The sequence below is a fragment of the Apodemus sylvaticus genome, chromosome 2 (genome assembly GCF_947179515.1).
Source record: "Apodemus sylvaticus chromosome 2, mApoSyl1.1, whole genome shotgun sequence".
In the NCBI taxonomy this organism is placed as follows: Eukaryota; Metazoa; Chordata; class Mammalia; order Rodentia; family Muridae; genus Apodemus; species Apodemus sylvaticus.
In genome coordinates this window covers 74,305,939-74,332,046 of record NC_067473.1, presented here as the reverse complement: position 1 = coordinate 74,332,046, position 26,108 = coordinate 74,305,939, and the positions used below count along the sequence as shown (strand labels likewise).

The window sequence follows — 26,108 nt, the reverse complement described above, 5'->3', positions numbered from 1 at the left end:
AAATGGTAAACCTCCATGCTAGGAATCAGACCCAGGTCAGGTCCTTTGTAAGAATAGCAAGTGCTCTAAACCACTGAGCCAACTCTCCAGCCATCAATGATTGCAATACAGAAATATAAGTCAAATAAACCTCTTTGGTCACTGTTTTACAGCAACAGAAAAGCAAACTATGACAGTAAAGAAAAAAACAGATAAATTAAGCACCAAAAAGAATTTTAAGTGTTGATTTTTTTTAAATTATAATATTTTTGTGGATGGGTGTCTTGCCCTGGGTGCATGTCTGTGCACCATGTGTGTACAGAGCCCACAGAGGCCAGAGGTGGGCATTGGATCCACTGAAACTGGAGTTCTGACCAGTCGTAAGCTGCCATGTGGGTGCTGGGAATCCATCCCAGGCCCTCTAGAAGAGCAGCTGGTGCTCTTAACTCTTGACCCATCTATCTCTTCAGCCTCCTAAAGAATGGTTTTTAAAGACATTGCTTACCTACATGCAAAAGGAATATGAAGATACAGTTGACCTACTAAGGACTTATTGAGGTCCTAAACTCCTTCTGAACAGAGACTTACACTTGATGTCAGCCAAAAGGCTGAGAAGCGATCTGAATAGAGATTTAAAAGATACTGGTACTACTAATCAAATTTAAACAGCAGTAACCTTTTAAAAATCTTTACAGCTTAGCTCCCTTAAGTGTACTCTACTACTGAATTATGTATCCCAAAAGTTATAAAATTGCATGTACTTAGTATACCTGGGGTTCAGTCTCTAGTAAACCCCATACTCCCACCCTAAATAAAAACAAAGTAAGACTTGAAAAGGCTGTAAAATTACAAACTCCTGAGACATTTACCCCTCCTCACTCGCTAACTCATTACGCATCAGGCATTGTATAAACAGCCCCATCTTCTCACTTACTCTGCACAAGTCCATCTAACCTCTGCTCATGATGCTACTCACCAACTGGCTGGGGTCCTTCTGCTCTGGGTAGGAGTCTGGGGGCAGAGCAGCTTACTCAGTGGCAGTATTTGGCAGCTTTTGTATCCAGGCATCAGGGAGCAGCATCAGGGAGCAGCAGTGGGCGTCTCTCTCCTAGGTCCGCAGTGTAACCTACTTAACCATGCAAGCCTAGGATTGGAGAACTCTTAAGTTCCTTAAGCCAATGGCAGTAGCCAACATTCTTGGGAAGGGAAGTCTGAGACCCTTGGCCCTGAAGGCTTGATGGTTCTCTGGAACTCTCTGAGCAAGCAAAGCCTGTGGTTGGTTCTCTCCTCTGGCTCTTCATAGCCTTCTACCCTACTTCTCTCTCTGGTCTCCATGCTTTCTGACTTCCACCGCACCCTGTCCTGCCTGCCACTCCGTAGGGTTGCTCATCTGCCTGTTGCCGCTATAGCTGCTATCAGGCCGGCAGCTACTGCCACTGTTGATGGCTACTCCACTGCAGCCCCTGACCACAAGCCTTGCAGTTCCATCACAGTTCCATCTCACTTTTGGTTATCCAGCAGCCACAGTTTGACTTCAAGGGCTCCAAGTGCCCGGTGCCAGATGTCACTGCTGCTCTTGTTTCTGATGCTTCCTTCATGTCAGCAGGTCGACCACAGTACCAAAATCCAAGTAGGGTAGAAGGCTGTGAAGAGCCAGAGGACAGAACCAACCGCAGGCTTTGCTTGCTGAGAGAGTTCCAGAGAACCATCAAGACTTTAGGGCCAAGGGTCTCAGACTCCATTGGCTTAAGGAACTTAAGAGTTCTCCAATCGTAGGCTTGCTTGGTTAAGTAGGTTACACTGATGACCTACTTAACATCCCCCAAAGAAGTCTTTCATTGTGCCTAATGATGAAAAACCAGAGGGAGCAGTCACCTTTCTTGTTACTGCAGCAAAACAGCTAACAGAGCTTGAGGGAGAAAGGGTTTCTTTTGACTCAGAGTTAGAGTACAGTTCACCATGCAATAGGAGCAGGAGGCAGCTGGTCACATGGTGTATGCAGGAGGCAGCGGTCACATGGTGTATGCAGGAGGCAGCTGGTCACATGGTGTATGCAGGAGGCAGCGGTCACATGATGTATGCAGGAGGCAGTGGTCACATGGTGTATGCAGTCAGGAAGTGGAGAGAAGGGAATGCTGGTGGTCAGCTCATCTCTCCTTTTTATTCAGTCTACAACTCTCCAGGCCACGGATCAGTGCCACATACTCAGATGGTTCTTAACCCCTCCATGTGTTCTGGAAGCACCCTTGTAGATACACCCAGGGTTATGAATCCCTCATGGTTTTAAAGCCAAACTGACAACTGTGGTAGTTTGAAAGTGACATCACCCATAAATCTCCGACATTTGGCTACTTGGCCCCCACTTGACTATTTGGGAAGAATTAGGAGGTGTGGCCTTTCTGGAGGCAGTGTGTCACTGGAGGTGAGCTTTGAGATTTCAAAAGAATCATACCACATAGAATAGCCTTTTGTACTTCCTTTCTGCAGGTCAATATGTGAGCTCTTAGCTACGGCAACAGCCACCGTGCCTGTTGTGCTCCTTGCTGTGACGGACTCTTAGCCTTCTGGAATCATAAGCTCAAACAGACCCCTCCTAAGTTGCGTTGGTCGGGGTGTTTCATCACAGCAATAGTAACACAAGTAACTGAGACAGCAATGAAAGTACCAACATCCAGGGGAGGAAGACGTCTACCACCTGACTTAGCCAGTGAGCTGAACAGTAAATCTCACATGCAAATCAATCTTTAGGTTTATATCAGCAACAGAAAACCTTGATGGCTTATATGTGCGCCAGTGACAACAATCCCTCTGTGGAACCCCTCTGACCTATGTGGCAATGACTTCAGTCATTACAGTTCAGTGAGGTTTATGATAACAAAATGTCTGGTACCTCACACTGTCATCTGAAATGCTGGATTGTACCTCACACAGTACAATCTGACTAACACACCTCAGGTTACCAGTTGAGTGTTCAAAGGCTGGGCTTGGCACACAGGTAATCCTGCTGACTGTTTGATTGACAGTCCTTTTGCTTACAGAGAAGCAAGGGAAGGTTGTAGAGTCTCTGGACAACACTTAAGGAATGATTCCTGAGGTTGTGCTCTGCTGTGCACACACGTGAACATGCACACAAACATACATCAACATAATACATATATATACAATGGAGACACAGTACCCTTCCATGGCCTCTGCATCAGCTCCTACCTCCAGGTTCCTGCCCTGTGTGAGTTCCTGTCCTGACTTCCTTAAATGTTCATCAATATGGAAGTGTAAACCAAATAAACCCTTTCCTCCCCAGCTTGCTTTTTGGCCCTGATCTCAGCAGGAACCAAGAGGCAGGAACTGATGCAGAAGCCATGGAGGATGCTGCTTCCTGGCCTCTTCTCCATGGCTTGCTCAGCCTGCTTTCTTATAGAACCCAGGACCACCAGCCCAGGGATGGCACCCCACAATGGGATGGGCCCTCCCATCCTTGATCAGTAATTAAGAAAATATCTTTACAGCTGGATCTCATGGAGGCATTTTCTCAACTCTGAGACCTCTTCAGAGACCTCTAGCGTGTGTCAAGTTGATAGAAAACTAGCCAGCACCAAGTGGAAATGGAAAACCAACAGAGAATATGGACAAAGACAACTGACTGATCGATGGACTGGTGCTAGAGACAATACACACAGCTGCACATACAAAGTAAGTTCTACCACTGAGCTATACTGCCAGCCCAGAGATTCCATTTATATACTAAAAATGTCAATAGTAGTTATCTCTGATTAGAAAAATTTCAGGTTTTCTTCTCATTTTGCAACGATTTTTAAAAAACAATATATGTATTGTTTTTTAACTTATGACCCTTACCATCACCTAAGCCATGTTTGTAAGACTCATTCGTGGCTGGGATTACAGGTATGCCTCACCAGATTGGTTTAAGTGATGGGGTTGGAACCAGGGCTTCAAGCATGCTAGACAATCACACTACCAACTGGCCACATTCCCAGCCTCTTGGGATTTCTTGCTATTTTATATATTTTTTTGTAAAAGATTTTTGAAGTTGAAATAAAACACAAATTTGTGTTAACATTAGTTTTAGTCATTAGCATTAAAGGCTGTGAATAAAACTCAGGGGTTGAGAAGTACTTTGCATGTGTAAAGCCCTGGATTCCACACCCAGCACGTTAAGAAAAGAACAAATCACTTGCCATTTATTAAATGCATGGCTGCTGTTTTTAAAAACCTGTACCAGGCGTGGTGGTGCAGGCCTTTAATTCCAGCCGGTTCAGGGAGGCAGAGGTAGGTGGATCTCTTTGAGTTCCAGGAGGGCAAAGACTGTTACACAGAAAAACCCATGCTCAAAACCAAAACTAAACAAAAGTAACAACAATGAATACAAACAATAGATTTTATTTCATCCCTGAAAGCAATGAAATCAGAGATGCTCAGGACTCATCAGGAACTGAACGGTACTGCAGAGTCTACGGCAATGGGACATCATTTCTTCACATAAAGGTACAGGGAAGACATTTCAGAAAGTTATCTTTCATGAAACAATATACTTCTTATGCTTATTTTAACAAAATATTATAATCACTGCTACTTTTGTGGTAGCATTATAATAATGGAAAATATCGAAAACTAAATCCAATTTAGTCTAAATCTAGAGGCTAGCTGCACATAAGCAGTTATATAGAATAAATACTACGAAATATAGAACACTATATAGCAATTGGATTTGCTACAAAGACTATTTAAATAAAGACATGTTTTATTCTATACTAGAATTAACCAAGTCAAGATGTCTTGTGCTGTATACAGTAGCTGTTTCTCTAAAAAGATAAACAATCTTCATAATTTATATTTTAATGTTCTTAATTTTGTAAAGTGGTCATTATATAAAATGGATAGCTAATCTGACATCTCCTAGCATGGGATACTCTTAAATAACATCAACTCACATTAATTTCTCAAGCAGTTCTGTGCAGCACAAACAACATTTATTATATACATCTGGCTAAAGTCCTCAAGTCCTTTCCTTCTTCCACCGAAATAACCAAAGAACACTTACCAAAATATGGAAATGCTGAACTTTCCCAATAGGAGACACAGCCAGTGGTTTTACCGGGTCTGCTCTGGTGCCCAGGCTGGCATTTAGCATGTAACTCTCCTGTCCCAGCCTCCTGAGTTCCACGGCTATAGGCATATGACACTGAGATTTACTTTCAAATCAACTATCATGATTGTGAAAAATTATGCATATTTTATTTTTCATTTCATCATAAAAATATGTATTATTCTGCAGAATATATGTAAGAAATTTTAAAGTATGAGATTAGTGATTACTCTCCTTTCTATTAAATTGTCCCCGATGGTTAGCAATGGACAGTGGCTGCTACCCATTTCAAAATTATATTCTTACAAATGCTATTTTTAAAAATATACAATTAACCTCCAGTTATTTTGAAGGATAGTGCAAATGAAAACATTCTTTGGGTCTATTTCAAAACATGATTTTCGGCATGACACTTTCTTTCTCTGCTCCTAATTTGAGTAACAAAATATAGTTCTGGAAGTACGCGTGATCTCTACTCACAGGGAGACTGCTGAGGGCAGGTGACAGAATGAGTCCAACTTTATTGTCCACTTATCTGACAAACGTGATACAGACTTAAATAAGTCTTTCTAGAAAGGACTTCATGTCTTTCTGGTGCTTTTGTTTCCTGGTCTCTGTGCAGAGATGACCTCCTGCTTACCTTATCAACCGTGTTACCCAGTTCCTGTTAAGAATACAGAACAGCATTAAAGAGCTTTATGTCAAAGCAAACTAATAATGCCTGCAATTATATATACAGAATTAGCATCCTATGGATCCAGCCAGCTCCTTGGAAATGTGTAGAGCTTTTATTGTCAAGTATTACTCTGTCCGAGGCAGCAGTTTAAGAGGTGTCCTGCGATGGATATAATCCACAGTGGTGTAGCCGTGCCAGGGGGCCTTCACTGCTATCTGACGCTGCCCGAGACACCTGTCCTTTTGTTGGTTGTTACCGGCACCAGATTCCCGTTGGTGCCATTGGTAGTGTTGGCGGCTGAACCGTTGACAACAACATAGTCGAGCTTGCTCTCCAGCTTCACCAAGCGCTGCAAGATGTCGTCTAAGAGGACTGCGATCGTTCTCTTCAGATCAGCTACGGGGGGAAAACTGGAATCAATCATATTAAATAGCAATAGAGCACTTAATGTTTATGTCTTTACAGTTGAAGGGAAAGAGATAAACTATCAGGATATCTGAAAGAAAACGTGCTATAGAAAAGATACTTGGAGCCCAACAGGGAAAGCCTAATCACATTCATCACTAGCACAACACCCAAAGCAACAGAGTTACAGGCACACCAGGACTCTGCAGCTCTGGGAGCAGTGCGTCATATTTAACGTCTGTCTCAAAGCATCAGTCCCTCTGTAAGAACACATTAGTCTTACTGTTAAAAAACGTAGTTATCTTATGTGTATAGGTACCTTTATATGTATGTGTGTATACATATATCTGCATGTATGTCTGTGCACCGTGTACATGTCTAGGGCCCAGAAGCCAGAGAGGTGGTGGATTCCATGCTAGAGTTAAAGACAGTTGTGAGTTCCACACGGGTGCTTCTAGGCTCTTGGGAAGAGAAGCCGATGCTCTTACCAGAGGGTCATCTCTTGGGGCCCTACACTGAGTTTCTGAGTAGGGCATAAGAAGGCTGGCCAGGCAGGGGAAGAGCGAAGGCAGGGAAGGAGAGCCCCATAAGCAAGTGACCCCACACAAGCCAGAGACTGACTCCCGTGGGGTCACTGTGACTCCAGGCTACTCTGCGGCCTCAGACAAACACAGAGGCTGCAGACTTTGTGGTCTTGTCTGTGTGCAGATGCTACTGCCTGGCCAGCACTAACCATGAAGCACTGACTGGCAAATGCTCCATATGAGCGAGAAGGTAAACACCAGACCCGTGAAGGCTATAACACCCTCCCCTGGGTGCCATAAAGACGGAGACACCTCACCCTGAGACCATGGCAACGGCCCGCCCCCTGTGCTGCAACCACCCCACGGTATCAACAGACAGAGAGGGTGGCTCTGACGCTTTGATCAGGAATCTGTGTTTACTGACACTGAAGGTCATTGCCCCCCTATTGGATTTTGATCTATCAATAAAGATGCCAGTAGCCGGGCGGTGGTGGTGCACGCCTGTAATCCCAGCACTCTGGGAAGCAGAGGCAGGCGGATTTCTGAGTTCGAGGCCAGCCTGATCTACAGAGTGAATTCCAGGACAGCCAGGGCTACACAGAGAAACCCTGTCTCAAAAAAACCAAATCCATAAATAAATAAATAAATAAATAAATAAATAAGCCAGTAGCCAATAGCTGAGTACAGGGCAGGACACTGAGACTTGAGCGGGTAGGACGCAGAGAGAATCCGAGGACTTGGGAGGAAGAAGGGAATGCAGTAGGGAATGCAGTAGGGAATTCAGTAGGGAATGCAGTAGCAGCAGGTGAAAAGCCAATCTACCATGTGAGTTTTCTGGCCACATTCTCACTGGGGTAGCAAGGGGAAGGATTAAGAGTGGCCAGTCATTGAGTTAGCCAAGACATTTTAAGAATAACTGGTGTGTGTGTGTGTGTGTGTGTGTGTGTGTGTGTGTGTGTGTTATCTATTCAAGGATCAGATAGGTCCTGGACAGGTGCACACCTGTGACCAGCCAGGAACACAGAGCAGTGTAGACAAAACTCCCACAACAGACAGAGAACTTCAAACTATCCATAGCAATTTAGTTCAGCAGGACCCCACCCCGACCCCCACCCCTGCCACCACTTGATGAGCCCTAACCAAACTCCTGCCCATCCATCTAGACCCCGCCCTGCGCCTTGACAGGATGGTCCGGTCCTATGGACCTGGCCTTGGCCTCTCAGCTCCTTCTTCAGCCCTGCCTCAGCAGGCTTCTCCGCAGCTTCCCTCACTGTGATACTCGGAGCTTGTCTACTTTTCAGGGACTAGTTTCTCTGAACTCTCTCCTCAGTCTTAGGCCTCTCTGAACTCTGTCATCAACCTTTTGTAGCTGCTCTGAAACTACACACAGCTGTGAAGGGAGCTGTGTAGACTGAGGGCAGGCAAGGTAGCTTGTGGGTAAGACTGCTGCTGTAAAGCCTGAAAGAAAGCATGAGTTCAGTCCCCGGCATCCGCATCAGGAGAGAACTGACTGCTACACCTTGTCTCTGCCTTGCATGTGCGTGCACACACATACACACTCAGGAACATGGTGACACACACAGCCATACAATACACATACACACAGCTAATTTTTTGAAATATGTGATCTGTGTGTTATTAGCAATTAAGATTGGAATAAAAGATCTCATGGCCTCACTGTCAGAACAGACGGAACCATCTAGAAAACTGACGTCAATAAAAACCGACAAAACTTGTGAATTTACTATCACTGAATGAATTCTGACCTTGTGGAGAGATACACTGTGTCTATTGCTGACACTGCACACTCAGGAGAGCTGGCCAGCATCCCAGGCCTGGACTTCGTTCTAATTTTAATTTCTTCCAGAAAGACTCTTAACCTCTGTGGAAGGTGTGTGTGTGGTGGGGAGTGGGGGCGGTTAATACATTTTTCCTAGCTAGGAAAAAAAAAGGATTATTCTCTCATGACTTGCCCTTCATGCTTCTCACAGGCTTTTCACAGACCCTGGGGACCCAATAATGGCAAGTGATACTGTTATTTGTTTTGTTGATCCTGGAGCAAAAAGTCAGCTCTACCCCTGGTCTGTGATCCCCAGGAACAATCATCTAACACCAGCTGATCAAGCTGACAGTAGCTGTGCTATCAGAACATGGTGAGGCGTGCACACCTCTATGAACACAACTGATACCACCGAATTACATTACAACTAAATGGCAAGTTCACGATAAGGTGCCCACCTAGCATGCACAAAACCCTAAGTTTGACAACACATAAACCAAGAGTGGTGGCACAGGCCTGGAATCCAGTACCAGGGAGATAAAAGAAGGTCAGAAGTTCAAGGCCATATTCAACTACAAGGCAAGTTCAAGGCCAGCCTGGGAAACATGAGACTCTGCCTCAAAATAAATAATTAATTATATAAAACAGGCTAGGACTATAGCTTGGTTTAGGATGTGTAGTCCCTAAGGACTCACGTAAGGAATGTATGGCTCATAGGGAATAGCACTATTAGGAGGTGTGGCCTTGTTGGAGTAGGTGTGGCCTTGTTGGAGGAACTATATCATTGTGGGGCTGCACTCTGAGGTCTTATTAGCTCAAGTCCGACCAGTATGTCTCAGTCTCCTGCTGCCTGCAGATCAAGAGGTAGGACTCTCAGCTCTTTCTCTAGCACCATGTCTGCCTGCAGGCTGCCACGCTTCCTGCCATGATAACAGACTAAACCTCTGAAACTGTAAGCCAGCCCAATTCAATATTTTCCTTTACAAGAGTTGCCATAGGGGCTGGAGAGATGGCTCAGTAGTTAAGAGCACTGACTGTTCTTCCAGAGGTCCTGAGTTCAAATCCCAGCAACCGCATGGTGGCTCACAACCATCTATAATGAGATCTGATGTACTCTTCTGATGTGTCTGAAGACAGCTAGTGTACTTACATATAATAAATAAATAAATAAATTTTTTAAAAAAAGAAAAAAAAAGAGTTGCCATTGCTAGGATGCCTCTTCACAGCAATGCAACCCTAGTGAAGGCAGTGTGTTAGCCTAGCACTCTGTGAAAGGCCTGGCTTTGACTCCCAGCACTGAATGAACAGGCTTCATTCAGACTTCCTAGCTTTCCATCTCATCTAAAAGGAAAACACTGGCACACATACAAACCTTAACACAAGCCAGATGTGTGCTCCACACCTTTAATCCCAGCGTGGGGAGGTGGAGGCAGGTGGATCTCTATGACAAGGACAGCTTGGTCTACATGGTGAGTTCCGAGGTAGCCAGAACTACACACAGACATCCTATCTCACACAATAAAACAACAACAGAAAACTTAAAACAGGAACCTAAGCTATGAAAGGGACAGTTGCAGTAAGCAGTGCTGGAACTATAAGGTAAGTCTTGCTTCTTGGGACTTAATAGATGTTGTCTATTTGATGTTTATATTAAGAAGTAAAAAAGTAAAATAAAAAATCTAAATACATAATATATATATAAAACAATGATTCTGCTACATACTCATTTTAAATGCACATAATATTCCTTATATACATAATTTAAAGAGATGAATGTCACAATGTCTATAATGTACTTAAAATATAATAAATTTTATGTAAATATTAGTAACTTAAATCTGGGTGAGGGATATGTAAGTACTGTATTTCTACTTTCCATTTGAAAATATTCATCTGTAATTTTTTAAATCTATTCATAAAGAGTACACATGGCTGCTGCGCTCGACTCCTGTGAGTATATTTACACAGGAAAGAGCTGGAAAGGAGAAGATGGGAGACTTCACGTGGTTCTTACCGTAGCCCGCCATGGACGCGCCGCTGTCCACATCCGCCGTGCTCCTGCTCTCCTCCGCCAGAGCCTTCACGTATCTTTTGCTTAAGTCTAGGATCTGCTCGCGAAGCTTGACGCTGCTCTGCCGCCGCGGCTGTTGCAGCGTGTAGTGAAGTAGCATGAGCCCCCAGATGAGTCCGAACACCAGCAACAGGAAGCTCAGTTTCTGGGACATGTTTTTTCTTGAGATTGTACGGAACATGTCTGATGAGGGAGGCAGACAGGCTGGCTTGATCGAGGAGCAGTCACTGCGAGCAAGACACCCAGTGGTCAGGTCTTGGAGAGGAAAGAGGAGGAGCAGCTCTCTACTGCCGTCTGCCCATCTTCCGCAGGGCTAGGGCTGCGTCTGCTCTCGCCGCCCTGTAAATGAAGAGCCTAGGGTCAGTGCCACCTGCACCAGCACCAGGATAAACAAGGGCAGCGCCCGCCCTCTGATTGGCTACTGTCACCCTCCCTGACAGCTTTCTCTGCCACCTAACAAGCTTCCTGGTCATCAGTTCCATTTCATATCTTTTCAAAATTAAACTAGAAATAACTATAAATTTGTTAACAGCTGAAAAATGTGCCACGGTAGTCATAAAATTTTGAATGACTTCTCATCTGTCACTAACGCCATCAATAAGGTTGACAGACAAGATTCTAAGTTCTGTCTGTTCAAACATGGCCACCAACACCAACACAAAGGCGACTCCTAAAGGAAACAGAAACAGAAGTGTCAAAATAAAAGTTAGAAATGATGAAAAGCAAATACAGAAAATCAAAGTGCCCAGCTAGCAAGAACTCCCATAAGAAAATGTGTCCCAAACCGTGAATGTGCCACTAGACGATATCACGAATGAGGCTGCACTGGCCCTAGGAGCGTCCGCCCTAAAACGGAAAGTAATCAAGTGAAAGGTGAAAAATCATAAACCCTGGAAAGAGTTGGAATATAAAGATTAATGTTTATGAGACACCTAAATGCTCAGGAAACAGCCCTGGTTTCATCACGGGGTGGGGGGGGGGGTAATAATCGAAGTAAAAATCTATAGTGCATTTCCCATGACTACTTCAGAGCTTACTAAAAACAGACTTTAGGGATGCTTTCATTTCTGCAGTGCGAACAAATAAACAGGCCGATTTTACTCCATCTACTAGGGAATAACAAAACCAAATCAACCCTACTTTAAGCCTACAACTGAAAGTGAATGTAAAGGTAGCGAGGCAGGCGCAGGCGCACACACGGGCACACACAGGCAATCCCGGCACACAGGAGTGAGGACAGCATGGCGAGCTTCAGGCCAGCTTAGGCTGCGTGGAAGTGTCAAGTCAGTCTCAGCTACACAGCAAGACAAACGAATCGACCCCAGCCTTGGTCGGAGCATGACAACTTCCATTCAGCACATCCTGAGCTATGCGCGAGGGATGTTCTCTAGTTGTTCTTCCCAGAAGAGATGCTTTAGACTTCTTGTTTCATTTGAGGCAAGCTCTTGCTATGCATCCGGGGATGGTCTGGGACTCACTGCATACATCAAAGCTGGCCTCGAACTCACACAGACCCACGGCCTCACATATTTATAACAAAGCTGCAGATTAAACTGCATATCCCTAACACCCTATGAAAAGAGCACCAGGGCTCTCCAGTTAGTTCAAAAGACAAGTCGGCATGGCTGCAGAGCCAGAAGCATGACATCACTGGGGAACTGAGAACATGGCCAGCTAGGTGTTTCTGGCAGATGAAGGGTTAAATGACAACTAAAAAGAGAGGAAGAAAGGGAGGGAGGGAGAGGGGGGAGAGAGAGAGAGAGAGAGAGAGAGAGAGAGAGAGAGAGAGAGAGAGAACATCCAACCATACACTGTGTGCTGAGGAAATCAGCAAAGCCGTTGTTTTCCACAGGTAAACCACACAGGCAGAAGAGCTGTGCTTACAGTGCAAACACAGCAATGTATAACATGCACAGGGCTTGACTGCGAGCCGAGTCTAAAACAGCGCGAGGACTTGAGGACAAGCAGGCATGCTGTGTGTTCAGAAGCAAGGCTACGTGAAGCCCCGAGATGCAGCACGGGATAAACACACGTGAAGCCCCAAGATGCAGCACCGGATAAACACACGTGAAGCCCCGAGATGTAGCACGGGATATGCAGCATGGGATATACACAGCCACAAACACCTTGGGTTCAATACGCATTTGGTTTTGAATTCACTTCCGGCTGCTGCACATTAAGAAATCTTTTACTGTTTCCCAATTTAAAAACAAAACAAAACAAAAATCTCAAAAAGTTACTCAATCCCAGATGACTAAATATATAGATAAATAAATAAATAGATCAGAAAAGGGACCTTCATAAATGCATGAACATGGACTCTACAGAGTATCTACTCAGTACTGATATAGAGAAAATCCAGGTCTCCTTTCAGGGCTCTTAATCTTATTAATAAGAGATTTTAAAAATGGGCCCAAAGGAAAGCCCAAGGGCACTTTTATTAGCATTTAACAGACAAACCTCCCCCCCCCCAGGCCAGGTAAACTGTAGATCGAGACAGATTTATCTGAGATAGCAGGAAAGGTAGACGTAGGACTGACAAGCAGCAGTATGACAGGAGGGGGGTGCTTAAGGAGAGTACAAAAGCAGAAAATATCAGGGAAATTCAAAGGGTTAAGAAAAGCACGCTGATAAAAGGAGAGAAGGAAAAGGAGAAGTGAGAGTTTCCTGACTGACTGAGAGCAGCCAGCAGGTTTAGGAAGCTGTGGCCTGGTGAGCTAATGCTGAGGGGTGAGCTTTGGGAAGGAAAGGCACAATGTCACACTGAGGGACTAATTACTACACCTGTCTCCACCATGCCCCAAAGTAAGCATGGATGCCTAGGTTACTTGACCATGTCCAGCTGGAATGCTGGGTCTCCACCCAGGCCACAGATTCTATTTTCTTGATCAGGAGTTATTTCTACTCTTTCCAACCCCCCCCCCCGCCCATAAATGTATTTATCCATTTTACATCCTGATGGAAGCACTCCTCTCACCCACTCCTCCCAGTAACCCCCTCTCATAGCCCCTTCCTCCACACTTCCTCCCTTCTCCTCTGAGGAGGGGGAGGCATCCCCTGGGTGCCAACCTACCCTGGCACATCAAGTCACTGCAGGACTAGGCACATCCTCTCCCACTAAGGCCAGATAAGGCAGCCCAGGTAGGGGAACAGGATCTACAGGCAGGTAACATTCAGGGAAAACCCCCCCGCTCCAGTTATTGGGGGACCCACATGAAAATCAAGCTGTGGCCAAGTGGTGGTGGTGCAGGCCTTTAATCCCAGCACTTGGGAGGCAGAGGCAGGTAGATTTCTGAGTCCAAGGCCAGCCTGGTCTACAGAGTGAGTTCCAGGACAGCTAGGGCTACACAGAGAAACCCTGTCTCGAGAAAAAAAAGAAAACCAAGCTGCATTTCTGCTACATACGTGCAGAAGTGGAGGTTAGAGGTCCAGCCCATACGTGCTTGTTGGTTGGTGGCTCAGTCTCTGGGAGTCCTCTCTCCCAGGCTCTCCCTACACCCAAACGTTAGCCCACCCCCCCATACCCCTCCCATTCCCTTTACCACACAAATCCCACCCTCTATCCACCTCCATTGACTATTTTATAATTTCCCCTTCTGAGAGAGACTCAAGCATCCTCCCTTAGGCCCTCCTGGTTAGCTTCTTTGGGTCTGTGGATTACAGCATGGGTATCCTGCACTATATGACTAACACCTATTTATAAGTGAGTGCATTGCATACCATGCATGTCCTTTTGGGTCTGTAGTACCAAAATATCACTCAGGATGATATTTTCTAGTTCCATCCATTTGCCTGCAAATTTCATGTCATTGTTTTTAATAGCTGAGTAGTATAAATAGCTGCGTTGTATAAATGAATCACATTTTCTTTATCCATTCTTCAGTTGAAGGACATTTGGGTTTTTTTTTTCCCATTTCTGGCTATTACAAATAAAGCTACTGTGAACATAACTGAGCAAGTGTCCTTGTCGGATGGTGGAACATCTTTTGGTTATATACCCAAGAATAGTATAGCTAGGTCCTGGGGTAGAACTATTCCAAATTTCCTGAGAAACCACCAAACTGATTTCCAGAGTGGTTTGTACAAGATTTCACTCCCATCAGCAATGAAGGAATATTCCCATTGCACCACATCCTTGCCAGCATATGCTATCCCTTGAATTTTTCATCTTGGCCATTCTGATTGGTGTAAGGTAGAATCTCAGGGTCGTTTTTGATTTGCATTTCCTGATGACTAAGGACGTTGAACATTTTTCTAAGTGTTTCTCAGTTATTAAAGATTCCTCTATTGAGAATTCTCTATATAGCTCTGAACCCTATTTTTTTACTTAGGTTATTTGGTTTGTTAGTCTAATTTCTTAAGTTCTTTATATATTTTGGATACTATCTCTCTGTCAAATGCAGAGTTGGCAATGATCTTTTCCCAATCCGTAGGCTGCAGTTTTGTCCAATTGATGGTGTCCTTAGCCTTGCAGAAGCTTTCCAGTTCAATGAAGTCTCATTTATTGATTGTTGACCTTAGTGCCTGAGCTACTAGTGTTCTGTTCAGGAATGCCCTGTACCAATATGTTCAAGGCAGTTCCCCACTTTCTCTTCTATTAGATTTAGTGTATCTCGTTCTTTGTTGAGGTTTTTTATCCACTTGGCCTTAGTTCTGCGGAGAGTGACAAATATGGATCTGTTGCATTCTTCTACCTGCGTTTCCACTCTTGACAATGCTCAGCCTCTAACAGAATGAAATGCTCACCTCAATGGGGTGCCAGGGGGTTGGATGCAGACAATAATGATAAGGAAATATGGTGGTGTCTCCCTGATTTCTCACAGTAATAAAAAGACATTTATTATGCAAAGTATTTGCCAATGTGTTAGATATACACAATAAATGTTTTATTCAGCCACAAAAAACAAAACACGAGCTATGTCACTTACAGGAAAATGGATGGAACTTGAAATCATCATTAAGTGGAACAGGCCAGTCTCACAGAGTGTCATGTTCTCCCTCGTAGGTGATAGTTAACTTTAAAAGAAAGAAACAAAGGGGGGAACAATTTGAAAAACGAAAAAAAGAGGGAGGGCAAAGAAAGTATAACAGAGTGAATGTGATGAAGGGTTGTGGTGGAAATTTGCCCTAATTGATTAGATAATAAAGGTGACAAGAAACACTTGGTGAGAAAAGGCGGGACTTCCGGGTAGGGAAGAGGAAGAGGGAATGCTGGAGAAGAGACTTCCTTCGGGACTGTGGGAGCAAGGGAGGCAGGCACAATGTAGGAAGCCCAGGGCTGTCCGGTCGAGTGGTGGCTCCATTAGGATCCACTACTGAAGGATTTATAACATAGATTAGTTTATAAAGTTAGGATGCTAGGTTCTGCGCCCAGTGCTTGTGTTACCTGTTGATTCCAAACTAAGATTGTGTGGTGTTTTCCTTCATGCGAGACTCAACTGGGTTCCAGAGAGAGAGGTTCCAGAGTGTGAGTGTGCAAGCACGCACCCTAGCCAGCCTTAGGAATGTGAAAGCACAGGGCCAGCAGCGGGGCAGCAGCCAGCTGTGGGAACTTAGCAAGCTGGGTGGAGAGAGTGACTTCGGAGCCACAGAGAGGCAGAGCCAGCCGGGCAGAGCCAGGCCCTGGCTAGAAGGAATATGTGGTCTTGGTCTGCCGGCCTGCCAGGCTGACAACAGGCCGAGGCCGCTGGTCAGTGCATAGCTGGCCATAGTGTGGGTTTGGATTTTTAATATTTCACGTGACAAAGGGCATTCTCCACAACTCCGTTCCATGGATGGAAGTGTTGATGAAACCCACTGCTCTGCACAGCTAATAAACACTAATATGAGAAATGGAAAAGAAAGGAAAAGGTTTGTCTTGGGACTCTGAAAGGACATCAAGTAATAAAATAACATGGCATGGACAGCACAAAGAAGAAATACCCGAACCCTTCCCAAGCTAAAATAACGTCCAGGAGCCAGCCTAGGCCTGACAAGGGCTAAACAATTCCAATGTCCAAGAGGGTTCCCTGAAGCACCCCGAGACCTGGGAACCACAAGCAATTCCAAGCAACACAGGAAGAAGCAACCAGGTCTTTAAAGGCACATCTCCATTGTTCTTTCTTGGGCAATATTTTACAAAAAAATCACCTAGCAAGATTCCTTATAATCCCAGTACCAAATCATACCCTACACCAATTAAATGAGACTAAGGATGGGTCTTGGTTTTCAGTGGTGAGCATTCCTATACGGTGGACAAACATTCTCCCTACCGCTGAGCTATGCTCCCGGCTGGCATCAACAAGGCTGGTTTTACAGTTGCCGTTGCTTTACGACAGGGTTTGAACATGGACTGCTGTGGCCTCCATCACCTTGCCTCTCAGCCTTTACGAGGGCTGGGATTACAGATGTGTGCTACCATGCCTGCTGCTACCAATATTTTTTAGAGAACATTAGGTTAGTCCTCAATATACAGCAAAATCAGAGAAGAACACCGGCCAGATTCTCAGATGTCTTCATGAAATGAAGCAGCAACAAGACTTGCGGGGAAGGCATTGTAAATTCCGAGTTATAAATCAGATCATTTGGTGTGACATCAGAATCCTGCTGCTTGAAGGAGGTAGAAACCTGTGACCTTTACCAGAACACAAGTTCTTACTGCCAGGGTGGCCAAGGCCCCATTCTTACTAGGCAATCATAAGGGTGAAAAGCCAACTCGACTGAACCACTTCAGTGTCAATATGAGCACATGTCCCTGTGCACTAGGCGTTTCATGTAGAAAGATGGACAGACTCTGAGAGGCAGAGGCAGGCAGATTTCTGAGTTCGAGGTCAGCCTGGTCTATAGAGTGAGTTCCAGGACAGTCAGGGCTATACAGAGAAACCCTGTCTCGAAAAAAACAAATCCAAAAAACAAAAAACAAACAAACAAACAAACAAAAAGATAGACAGACATGAAGTTTAATTTTCAGCAACAGCAATTTCCTTATACTCCTTCAGTGATTAGAAAAGGAACAATTATTAGCCTCAATTTGGAAAAAAAAAAAAAAAAAAGAGGACTATAGGCCTAAATTTTTTTGCAACCTACTTTTTTTTTTTCTTTTTTCTTTTTCTTTTCTTTTTTTTTTTTCAAGACAGGGTTTCTCTGTATAGTCCTGGCTGTCCTGGAACTCACTCTGTAGACGAGGCTGACCTCGAACTCAGAAATCCACCTGCCTCTGACTCCCAGAGTACTGGGATTATAGGTGTGCGCCACCACCGCCCAGCTGCAACCTACTTTTAATAAGTATTCAACAGCTTCTCTAGCCCACCACTCAGCAGAGGTAGTGGAAGAGAAAAGTTATTAGTATATGGAGTAAGTGGACCTGTTCAGCAATAGTTCTTTGGGACAGAGCTTGATCTCTTGGGCAGCAGTTCAGTCCCATAGCAAGCACCATATATGACTTAGCAGCTACAGACTAGTCCTCAAGGCAGGTGTATACCAGGCACAAAACAACAGCTTTGATCCAGTCCTCTCAGCAAACAGATACCAGGCAGTTGCAGTTCAATCCTGAAGAAACCGCCAGGCCTGGCAACAGGCCAGAGTTGAGGCTGCTAAAGTTGAAAACTGCTGCAGGAACCTCACAAGCAGTTCTTGAGTTTCTTTCAGTGGTGGCATTAACACAAGCTGAACTCAACAATACTATGGAAGGCGAACCAATACACGTGTTTATCGAAGAATAGTGAGGTGGAGCAAACCAAGCCAACGCTCAGTGCTCATCTCCCACTGTCTGTGGGGTCATATTCATATTCCTTTATCAATCATCCTTTCGAGTGTTTGCTATATCAAAGCACCCTTTCACCTGTGTCTTTCATGTGTTTGCTCTACCAAAACATGACAGGAGTTTGAACTTTCAGCAATTAATAGTAATTTACTTACACTCCTTTTTTTGTACCAGCAAACCATCATTTGATATAACTAACTTTCCAAAGAACTAGAAGTTTCTATTTCAGAGGACTCAATGTGTTTTCCTGTATGGTGTTCAAAGCTTCAAATAACAATAGAACAAAAGAATAGTACTTTGACACTGCCATTATCTTTTATGTTTCAAGTACTGGCCCTCTGAAAGCCAAGGGTCACTACCTAGAAACCTGACAGGCTAACACTCAGGATTTCTGGGCCACCATCATATAACAGTCTTCTGCTAGCCAAAATTACAGCAATCTAAAATTATCTTTTTTCCCCAGATCACTGTCACCATTTGTAGGGAGCGGTTCTGATGCTAAGGTCCTGTTCCCCAATTGGTTCTTGATCTGTCAGTAAAGAAAGCTGGGGGCCAATTGCTGGGCGGAAGGAACAGGCGGGACTTCCAGGACCCTGGAGGCAGGCAGACAACTTGAGGAAGGAGGAGTTCGACATGCTTTAGAGAGAGAAGAACAAAGAGCCATGAAAGATCTCAAAACGGGAGTGGCCACACAGGCCGCTCCTATAGGCCTATAGGTCAGGGGTTTAGCAACTGAAGTTTAGGAAGAGACAGAAATAAGAAATTGGTAAAGGCATGCTTTTCCAGGCAGGAGATAGTAACACCCAACAATTGTGCCAAGAAGGCAAATTGAAATTGAACAACTCTGTGTCTGTGTCTTTTAGCCATGAATTCAAGGGAAGCTGGGCAGGGATGGTATAGTAAGGCCACTTCCAGAGCAGAGGCAGGTAGAGCATAAAGGTACATGGTACGACCATTTGCATCATTATCCCCACTTTTTTTGATCTAAAATAACTTTCTAAACATTCCTATGGGAAAGTTCCCAACTGCAGAAAATCCAAAAAGAAAATAGAAAAAAAATTAGAGGGAAATAAAGGTCTAGACTACTATATGCAGTTCCATTTAATGTGTGAAGGGCCTTGGTTTATTCATTCATCTGTTCATGTATTCACACTGTCTATTAAAGCGCCTACTATGTGCCAGGAATTGGCAATGTGAAAGGTGGAAGTAGGATTCCTGTTTTCCTGAAGACCATGCCTTAGCAGAAGTGAGACAATGACTAAGACACTACTCTGAATAAATAGAAACAGAAGCTGTGTCTGATGAAGTCGGTATCAGGTATGGGCTAAGGTAATCCCTCAGAGGGGTTAGCAGCTGGTCTGCCAACTACAAAATCTGGTCCCAATTTCCTACCAACTAAAACTATCAACATTTGTGTCTGGCCAGAATCTTGAAGGAAACTGCTTTTCCTTACTCTCAATACAAACAAATAGCAGAGCTGGAGAGATGGCTCAGTGGTTAAGAGCTGGGGAGATGGCTCAGTGGTTAAGAACACTTGCTGCCTTTTTCAGAGGATAGGAGGTCGATTCCCAGCATCCACGTTGGGATAGCTCACTGCCTATAATTCTAGTTCTAGGAAATTTGAAGCCCTCTTCTGGCCACCATGAACATGAACAGATGGACAGAAGGACAGAGACACGGACATGGACAAGGGGACACACACACACACACACGTGCAAAATAAATCTTTTTTTAAAAAAGTAAGCAAATGGCAAATGTAGGGGATGGTTCCGATGCTCTGATCAGGAATGAATGCTAGGTCCTATTCCCCAATTGGTTCTTGATCAATCAATAAGGATGCTATCGGCCAATGGTTGGGCAGAAGAGGCTAGACTTCCAGTTTTCCTGCAGTCAGGCTAGCAGATGCAGGAAAGGAGAAATGGATTTGCCATGCTTCAGAGGGAGAAAGAGGCACCAGCTATGTGAAGTCTAGGGCAGAGTGGCCATTGGCTGTTTCCCCAATTGAGCCTGGGGTAGCAAGCAGGAGATTAGAAACACAACTAAGCTTGGAGTGCTGAGCTAGGACTAAGGGTCTAAAGCGACTAAAGTTCAGGGCAGATTTAGGGTGCTGAGCTGGGAGTGAAAAGAAGGATGCATTAGCCAAGGAAGGCTTAGAAGAGTCTGGTCATTGAGCTAAAGCATGTCAAAAATAAGCTAGTGTGTGTGTGTGTGTGTGGGTGTGTGTGTGTGTGTGTGTGTGTGTGTGTGTGGGTAGCTCCTGGGGAGTGGGGGAGCAGCGAGAGGGGCTAGTGCAGTCTACCCAGAGCTTAGAGTGGGATAGTAGAAACTACAGGCTACAAGCAAATAAACAAGAGAGGACTCACAAGTCCTAGTAAGGCCTTGTCTAAACAAACCAAAGCAAAGAAACCATATATCTTTATCTCACAAGTAAACACGGGAACAAAGAAAAAGCACGGGAACAAAGAAAAAGCAAAGCCATTCCTTCTTACAAAAACCAATTCGGTAAGAACCCAAACCAGCTAGCAAATGCAGGTTTTTATTCTGACACGGTGGCGCCGGTATCTCTTCCACACCGGCTGGGGTCCAATCTCACAGTCTTTTCCCCGCTGACTAGTTTTAAAAGAATCATGCAAAGAGAATGAAGAGGGAAAGAGTGGCTACCCCAGGCTCTCAAGTTCTGGAGGGCTGGAGAGGGGCTGCCTTCGTATAAACAGATATGGGGAAAATAAATTATTTGCATAAAAATGTTACAAGGTGGGAGAGATTAGAGGTGTGGAAGATTTGCAGAATTTTGGCCCTCAGTAGGCTGTCCACCTCTGAAAGAAAAAAGACATTTTCCCCTCATGAATAGCAAAAAAAACCCAGGCAAAGAAAGCCCTGATGTCCCATTTCTTAGGAGCTTGTCAGGATATCTGGTAACATACAGGATCAATAATAACCTGATGTGATGATCTTTACAAACACAAAACACTTAATTTGTATTTTCTAATAGGAAGACGATAAGAGGAAGTGGGGTGCAGAACAAAGTCTAGGGAACAATTCCAAGAATGTTAACAGAAAACTGTTGCAAGGTATTTTAAGCACAATATGTTAAAAAAAAAAAAAAAAAAAAAAAAAAAGTTCCCTAAGGAGTACAGACATCAGGCAGCAAAGACTGGCAGAAATTTTTCTAAATTTCTGTTTGTTACAGGGTTTATTATTGCCACTCCAACTTACAAAATCTTTACAGGAAGCAGGTATAGTGGTGCATGCCTATAGTCTGGTACTCAGGAGACAGAAACAAGCTCTGAGTTTGAGGGCAGCCAGGGCTACACAATGAGACCCCGACTTTAAAACAACAAAAACAAACAAAAAACTTTAAAGCTCAGATTTTCAACCTTCCTAATGCTGCAACCCTTTAATACAGTTCTCATGCTATGGTAACCCCCCCACACACACACACACCATAACATTATTTTATTGTTACTTCCTAACTGTAATCTTGTTAGTATTATGAGTCATAATGCAAACATCTGCTGTGCTACCCTTGTGGAGGTCACAACCCCAGGTTGAGAACCGCTGCTTTAAACGACCGCACTACTCAAAGCTCTCTTACACATCTCACCAAGCAGCATGCCATGCTGATAGTCAAGTAGTTAAGCAAGGTTCTGGTGGTTTCTCCCTAGCCCCAGACCAAAAGATAAGCCTGCTAGGCCAGCTTTATTACTAGAACAAAAGAAAGACAAATAACCACGAAATACTTAAAACTAGAATTATAGAAAAGAAGGAAGGAAAGCACAGAGGGTGTCAGGACCATTCAATACATCCAAACCCTCAGCTCAGGATCCCACCGCTTTTCCAAAGCAGGGAACAAAACAGATCACTTGCAATTAGCAATATTTTAAAAGACAAGACAGAAATCATCAGAGAAAAATGTACACACTACAGATTTTATTTTGCAAAACTTTTCTTGGTATATAATTATTTTTACCTACAGGCATGCAGGCACGTCCATGAAATCCACAGATAAAGATTTCTTGCCAAGTTTCAGTTTTAAGAAGTATTTTTAAAAACAAGTGCCTTTTAAACTGCCTGTCATGAAGTATTTTCCATATATTTTTTACGCAAGCACTGTAATAGCAACTGTAATGTTAAAAACATTAACAGATGGCTAATCCTACCTTAAAATCTCTCATTCAAATCCCATTTTGCCTTGATTCAGTGCTATGTTCCGTGCTGTTATGAATAATATCCAACAGAGGCAGCGGCGGCAGCAGAGGCAGCGGCGGCAGCAGAGGCAGCAGCAGCAGCGGAAGCACAGCTGCCCACACTCAGCCTAAGAAGCTCTAAGCATCACACCTGCCTGTTGTCTCCAAAGAGCTTCCCAGCCACAGAGGCTGCTTAGAGTATAAAATGCTACGGTATGTTCACCAGCAGTTAGAAGTACACATAGCCCTCCCAGTACAAGGTGAGGAACTAAGCCCTATACACACAGATACACACATACCACACTTGGCCCTGGAATGGAATTTCTGGGGAAAATGTCCATTCCTAAAATACTTTCTCTACATAATACAGCCTGAAGCAAATATCTGGTGGGAAAAAAATTAACACAGGAGACAGCTACCGACTCTATAATTAGGTCTAAACTTGAAGATGCTTAGGCCTGGGGGTATATAGCTACTGAGTTCAATCCACACTGCTAAGAACTAAAGATATAAAAAATAATAGCTACTGCCTTGAAGAAAGCTACACAAGAGCTCCTGCTAAGGTGACACACAGATATCTTAACATTTTCAGATGGCATCTTGGGGAAGAGAGAAGAAGAAGCAGTAAAAATTATAAAAATAGATTTTAAAAGAGCAAATAAAGTACGCTAAAGTACCCTTGCACAGCTCTAATTCCAGCATGAGGGAGGCAGAAGCAGTCAGAGCTCTGTGAGTTGGAGTCCAGTTTGGTCTACATAGCAAGTTCCAGTGCAGTCAGCACTATGGTGAGCCAGGGGTGGGGGTAAAGTAAGGTTGGGATTAAAAACAGGAAGCACTATATCAAAAGAAAAGTGCTTAATCACTGTGCTATAGTGAGTGTTTAATCTAAAACATATTATGCAGCATCAGATATTTCAGTCACAAGCTGAGCTGCTCAGAGCCTTAGCCAATCATAACTTGTCATATGGCCCTGCACCCCTTTCCAGCTGACAAGACTAGGACAGGGCACCCTTGCCAGGGGCCTTCTACATAAAGAGGCCAGAGAGATGAAGTAGATGAATTCATGAAGAGGGAAAATGAAAACGGGTTAAAGAAGTGAGACCAGAAGCTGTGAGTAAGCAGGCGAGAGGTTCCCAGGACCCTCAGGACCCCCAGGACCCCCAGGACGGAAGGAGGAGGAGCCGCAGCACCGAAGCTCGCAGCACAGGAGAGCGGGTGCTGGTTGGTAGGGATCCTGATTTCTGCAGCTTCCTAGCCCTTCCATGAGAATCCCTTATTATCAGGTGGATGGAGAGAACTGTAAATCCTGGAGGGCAGGGAACAAGGACATACATAGTAAAATGGATGCTCCAAGATCTTTAGCACTGAAAATCAGAGATAGACAAGTCTCTGGAATCGATCTGTTCACTACCGTAGACACAGGGAAAGGGAAACTGCAGAGAAAGCAAAGCTAAGGTCACGCGGATGGTGGCAGACGGGACAAGAACCACGGCCACCGCCTTCTGTGGTTCCCACCTTCTCCTCCTCTGCACTCAATAACTCCCGGAGAAACAGTGTCTTCAAAATGCGTGTGTCTGCCACACATTTTAAGGTTAATCAGAAATGTTTACAAGCACATGCCTCCTTCCACAATTCCCAGTTATTAACTGTTACTGCTCTAGCGATCCTTAGAAGGCTTCCCTTTCCCTAAAGATATTACACAGTCAAATAGATCATCAGGCCCGCCAGCTCCACAGTCCCATTACATCTGTACATTCAAAACAATATTTACTCAATTACTTCACATACTGCACAATACTGTCTCAACTTAAAATAAAGCATACAGGGTAGACAGACACCTTAAATGAAAAAGAAATTCAGTTAAAGATTTATAAAGATTTCCTTGAAAACCCAATGTCAATATCATTGAGAAAGCAAAGGTAAAAACAGCTGACAGAACCTGAACACATTGAAGTTGTTCCTGATCCGATTTACTGTATCCATTCAATTTTTGTTCAATTCATTTTCTTCTGTCTCCAGAACAAAAACTACAACTTGGGAACAGAAATCCTAAGTGGGTGCCAGGTGATGGTGGCACATGCCTTTACTCCCAGCACCAGGGAGGCAGAGGCAGGAAGATCTCTGAGTTTGAGGAATTCCAGGACAGCCAGGGCTACACAGAGAAACCCTGTCGCGAAAATGAAAGAGGGAAAGAGAGGAGCTGGGAGGGAGGAGGGATGGAAGGAGGAAAGACTAAACCAGTGAGAAACAGGACAGAGAGCTGGCACAGGGGAAAGCAGCAAAGGACCTGGATCAGACAGAGAAAGCCTTTAATCTCCTTTTAAGGGCTTCCTATGGGACCAAACTAGGGAGGTGGGGGAGGTGAGTCCTTGTACAGTATCTACAGAGCTCATCCCCAGGAAAGCAGAGTCATCAATTTCCTTAGAACATTCTCAGCCATCTTAAAGGAGCGGAAATTAAGAAGCCAGCATATCTTAAGGAATTCTTTGCATGTAAGAAGTAAAATATAAAGTGAACACACAACCTAGAGCGCTAAGAGTGCACACACTTCGAATAACATTCAAAACATCTTTTCATCAAATAAAGAACAAGGTGTAATAGTTTATTATTCATAAATCTAACAACTTAAAACATGGTTTTGATCTCCATCTGCTGGATGGTGTGTGATCTCCATCTGCTGGATGAAACAAATCGGCTTGGAGCTATTGCCTGAATGAAGCAGCAGGCAGAGGGATGTCAAGGGTTCGAATCCCGGCTGCCTGGCCATTCAATCGCCATCACCCGTACCTACAGCAGATAAAGTTCCTCCTCACCAGCCACCCAGGAGAAGACTTTGGCAGGTTTAAAAGGCATTTCCTGTCCTTCTCCTAATGAGAGAATTGAGCTGTCAAGAGCGGGGCACAAATGAGCGCGGCCGCGGCGACTGCCCATCCCCGCAGAGCACCGCGGCGCCGGCCGGGCGGTCGAGGCTGTCAAAGTAGCAAAGCAGGGGCCGCAGGGACACCGCCTCCCGCCTCCCCTAGCTCCTCCGTCTTACCCGGCCTGCTGGTTTCCCGTCAACCACGCGGGCCGCCGCCGCGGGGCTCACAAACTGGAGCTCCAGCCACAACCCGCCGCGGGCATCAGCGGCGCCACAAGAGCCTCCGGGCCGGGACGGAGGTAGGACGGAGGTAGGACCGAGAGCGCTCGGCACCCGGGAACTCTACTCCCCGTTTCCGCTCCGCCTCCCGGCCACCCTTCCCCCACTCTCCGGCCAGGACCCGCCGCGCGCGGCATTGTGGGAGATGTAGTCCCGCCTTGCAGAGAGACGGCACGTGCTCTTGGCCCCCGGGCTCAAGGAGACGCGGTTGCTTAGCAACTAAGAGGCGCTGCAGCTGCAATGCTACTAGAGAAAACTCAAGCACCCTATTCGCCACTAGCGGTGGAGCATCCTACTACCTACCTTCCACGAGAAAAGCAACCTCTAATACTGTTTGTTGTCTGACACTAGAGGGCATCCTAGTGTTGGAGAGTCCAGTGTACCCATTGTGCTCCTGAAGGTCCTTACCCAGGGCAGTAGGATAAAAAAATAAATAAAAGGACTAAAGATTAATAGAAACAAACTATCCTTTTCTGGGGACTGGAGACCTAGCTCAACAGTT

At 44.7% G+C, this 26,108-nt stretch overlaps 1 protein-coding gene across 4 annotated transcripts; it reads right to left on the bottom strand.

Annotated features, from left to right (window-relative positions):
- Positions 1 to 4,361: 4,361 nt before the first annotated feature.
- On the bottom strand, positions 4,362 to 25,704 carry Ccdc126 (coiled-coil domain containing 126). Of its 4 annotated transcripts, none has more exons than XR_007976603.1 (4): positions 25,505 to 25,704; positions 10,483 to 10,878; positions 5,039 to 6,155; positions 4,362 to 4,470 (listed from the first exon to the last, which is right to left on the bottom strand). XR_007976603.1 is itself a non-coding variant. In XM_052173695.1 (4 exons), exons 3-4 carry the CDS (start codon positions 10,718 to 10,720, stop codon positions 5,971 to 5,973), a joined length of 423 nt encoding a protein of 140 aa, XP_052029655.1. In that variant the 5' UTR covers positions 10,721 to 10,878; positions 15,468 to 15,555; positions 25,505 to 25,704; the 3' UTR covers positions 4,362 to 5,970. The 4 variants fall into 4 exon arrangements, 3 of the variants coding, with proteins under 3 accessions (XP_052029655.1, XP_052029654.1, XP_052029656.1); XM_052173695.1 differs by adding an exon at positions 15,468 to 15,555 and having other exon boundaries at positions 4,362 to 6,155; XM_052173694.1 differs by having other exon boundaries at positions 4,362 to 6,155.
- Between the last annotated feature and the right edge of the window lie 404 nt (positions 25,705 to 26,108).

Coding starts and splice junctions, on each gene's coding strand:
- Ccdc126 (XM_052173695.1), bottom strand. CDS start 10,720: ATGTTCCGTACAATCTCAAGAAAAAACATGTCCCAGAAACTGAGCTTC. Junction 6,156..10,482: donor CGCGTCCATGGCGGGCTACG/GTAAGAACCACG, acceptor TTCCCCCCGTAG/CTGATCTGAAGAGAACGATC.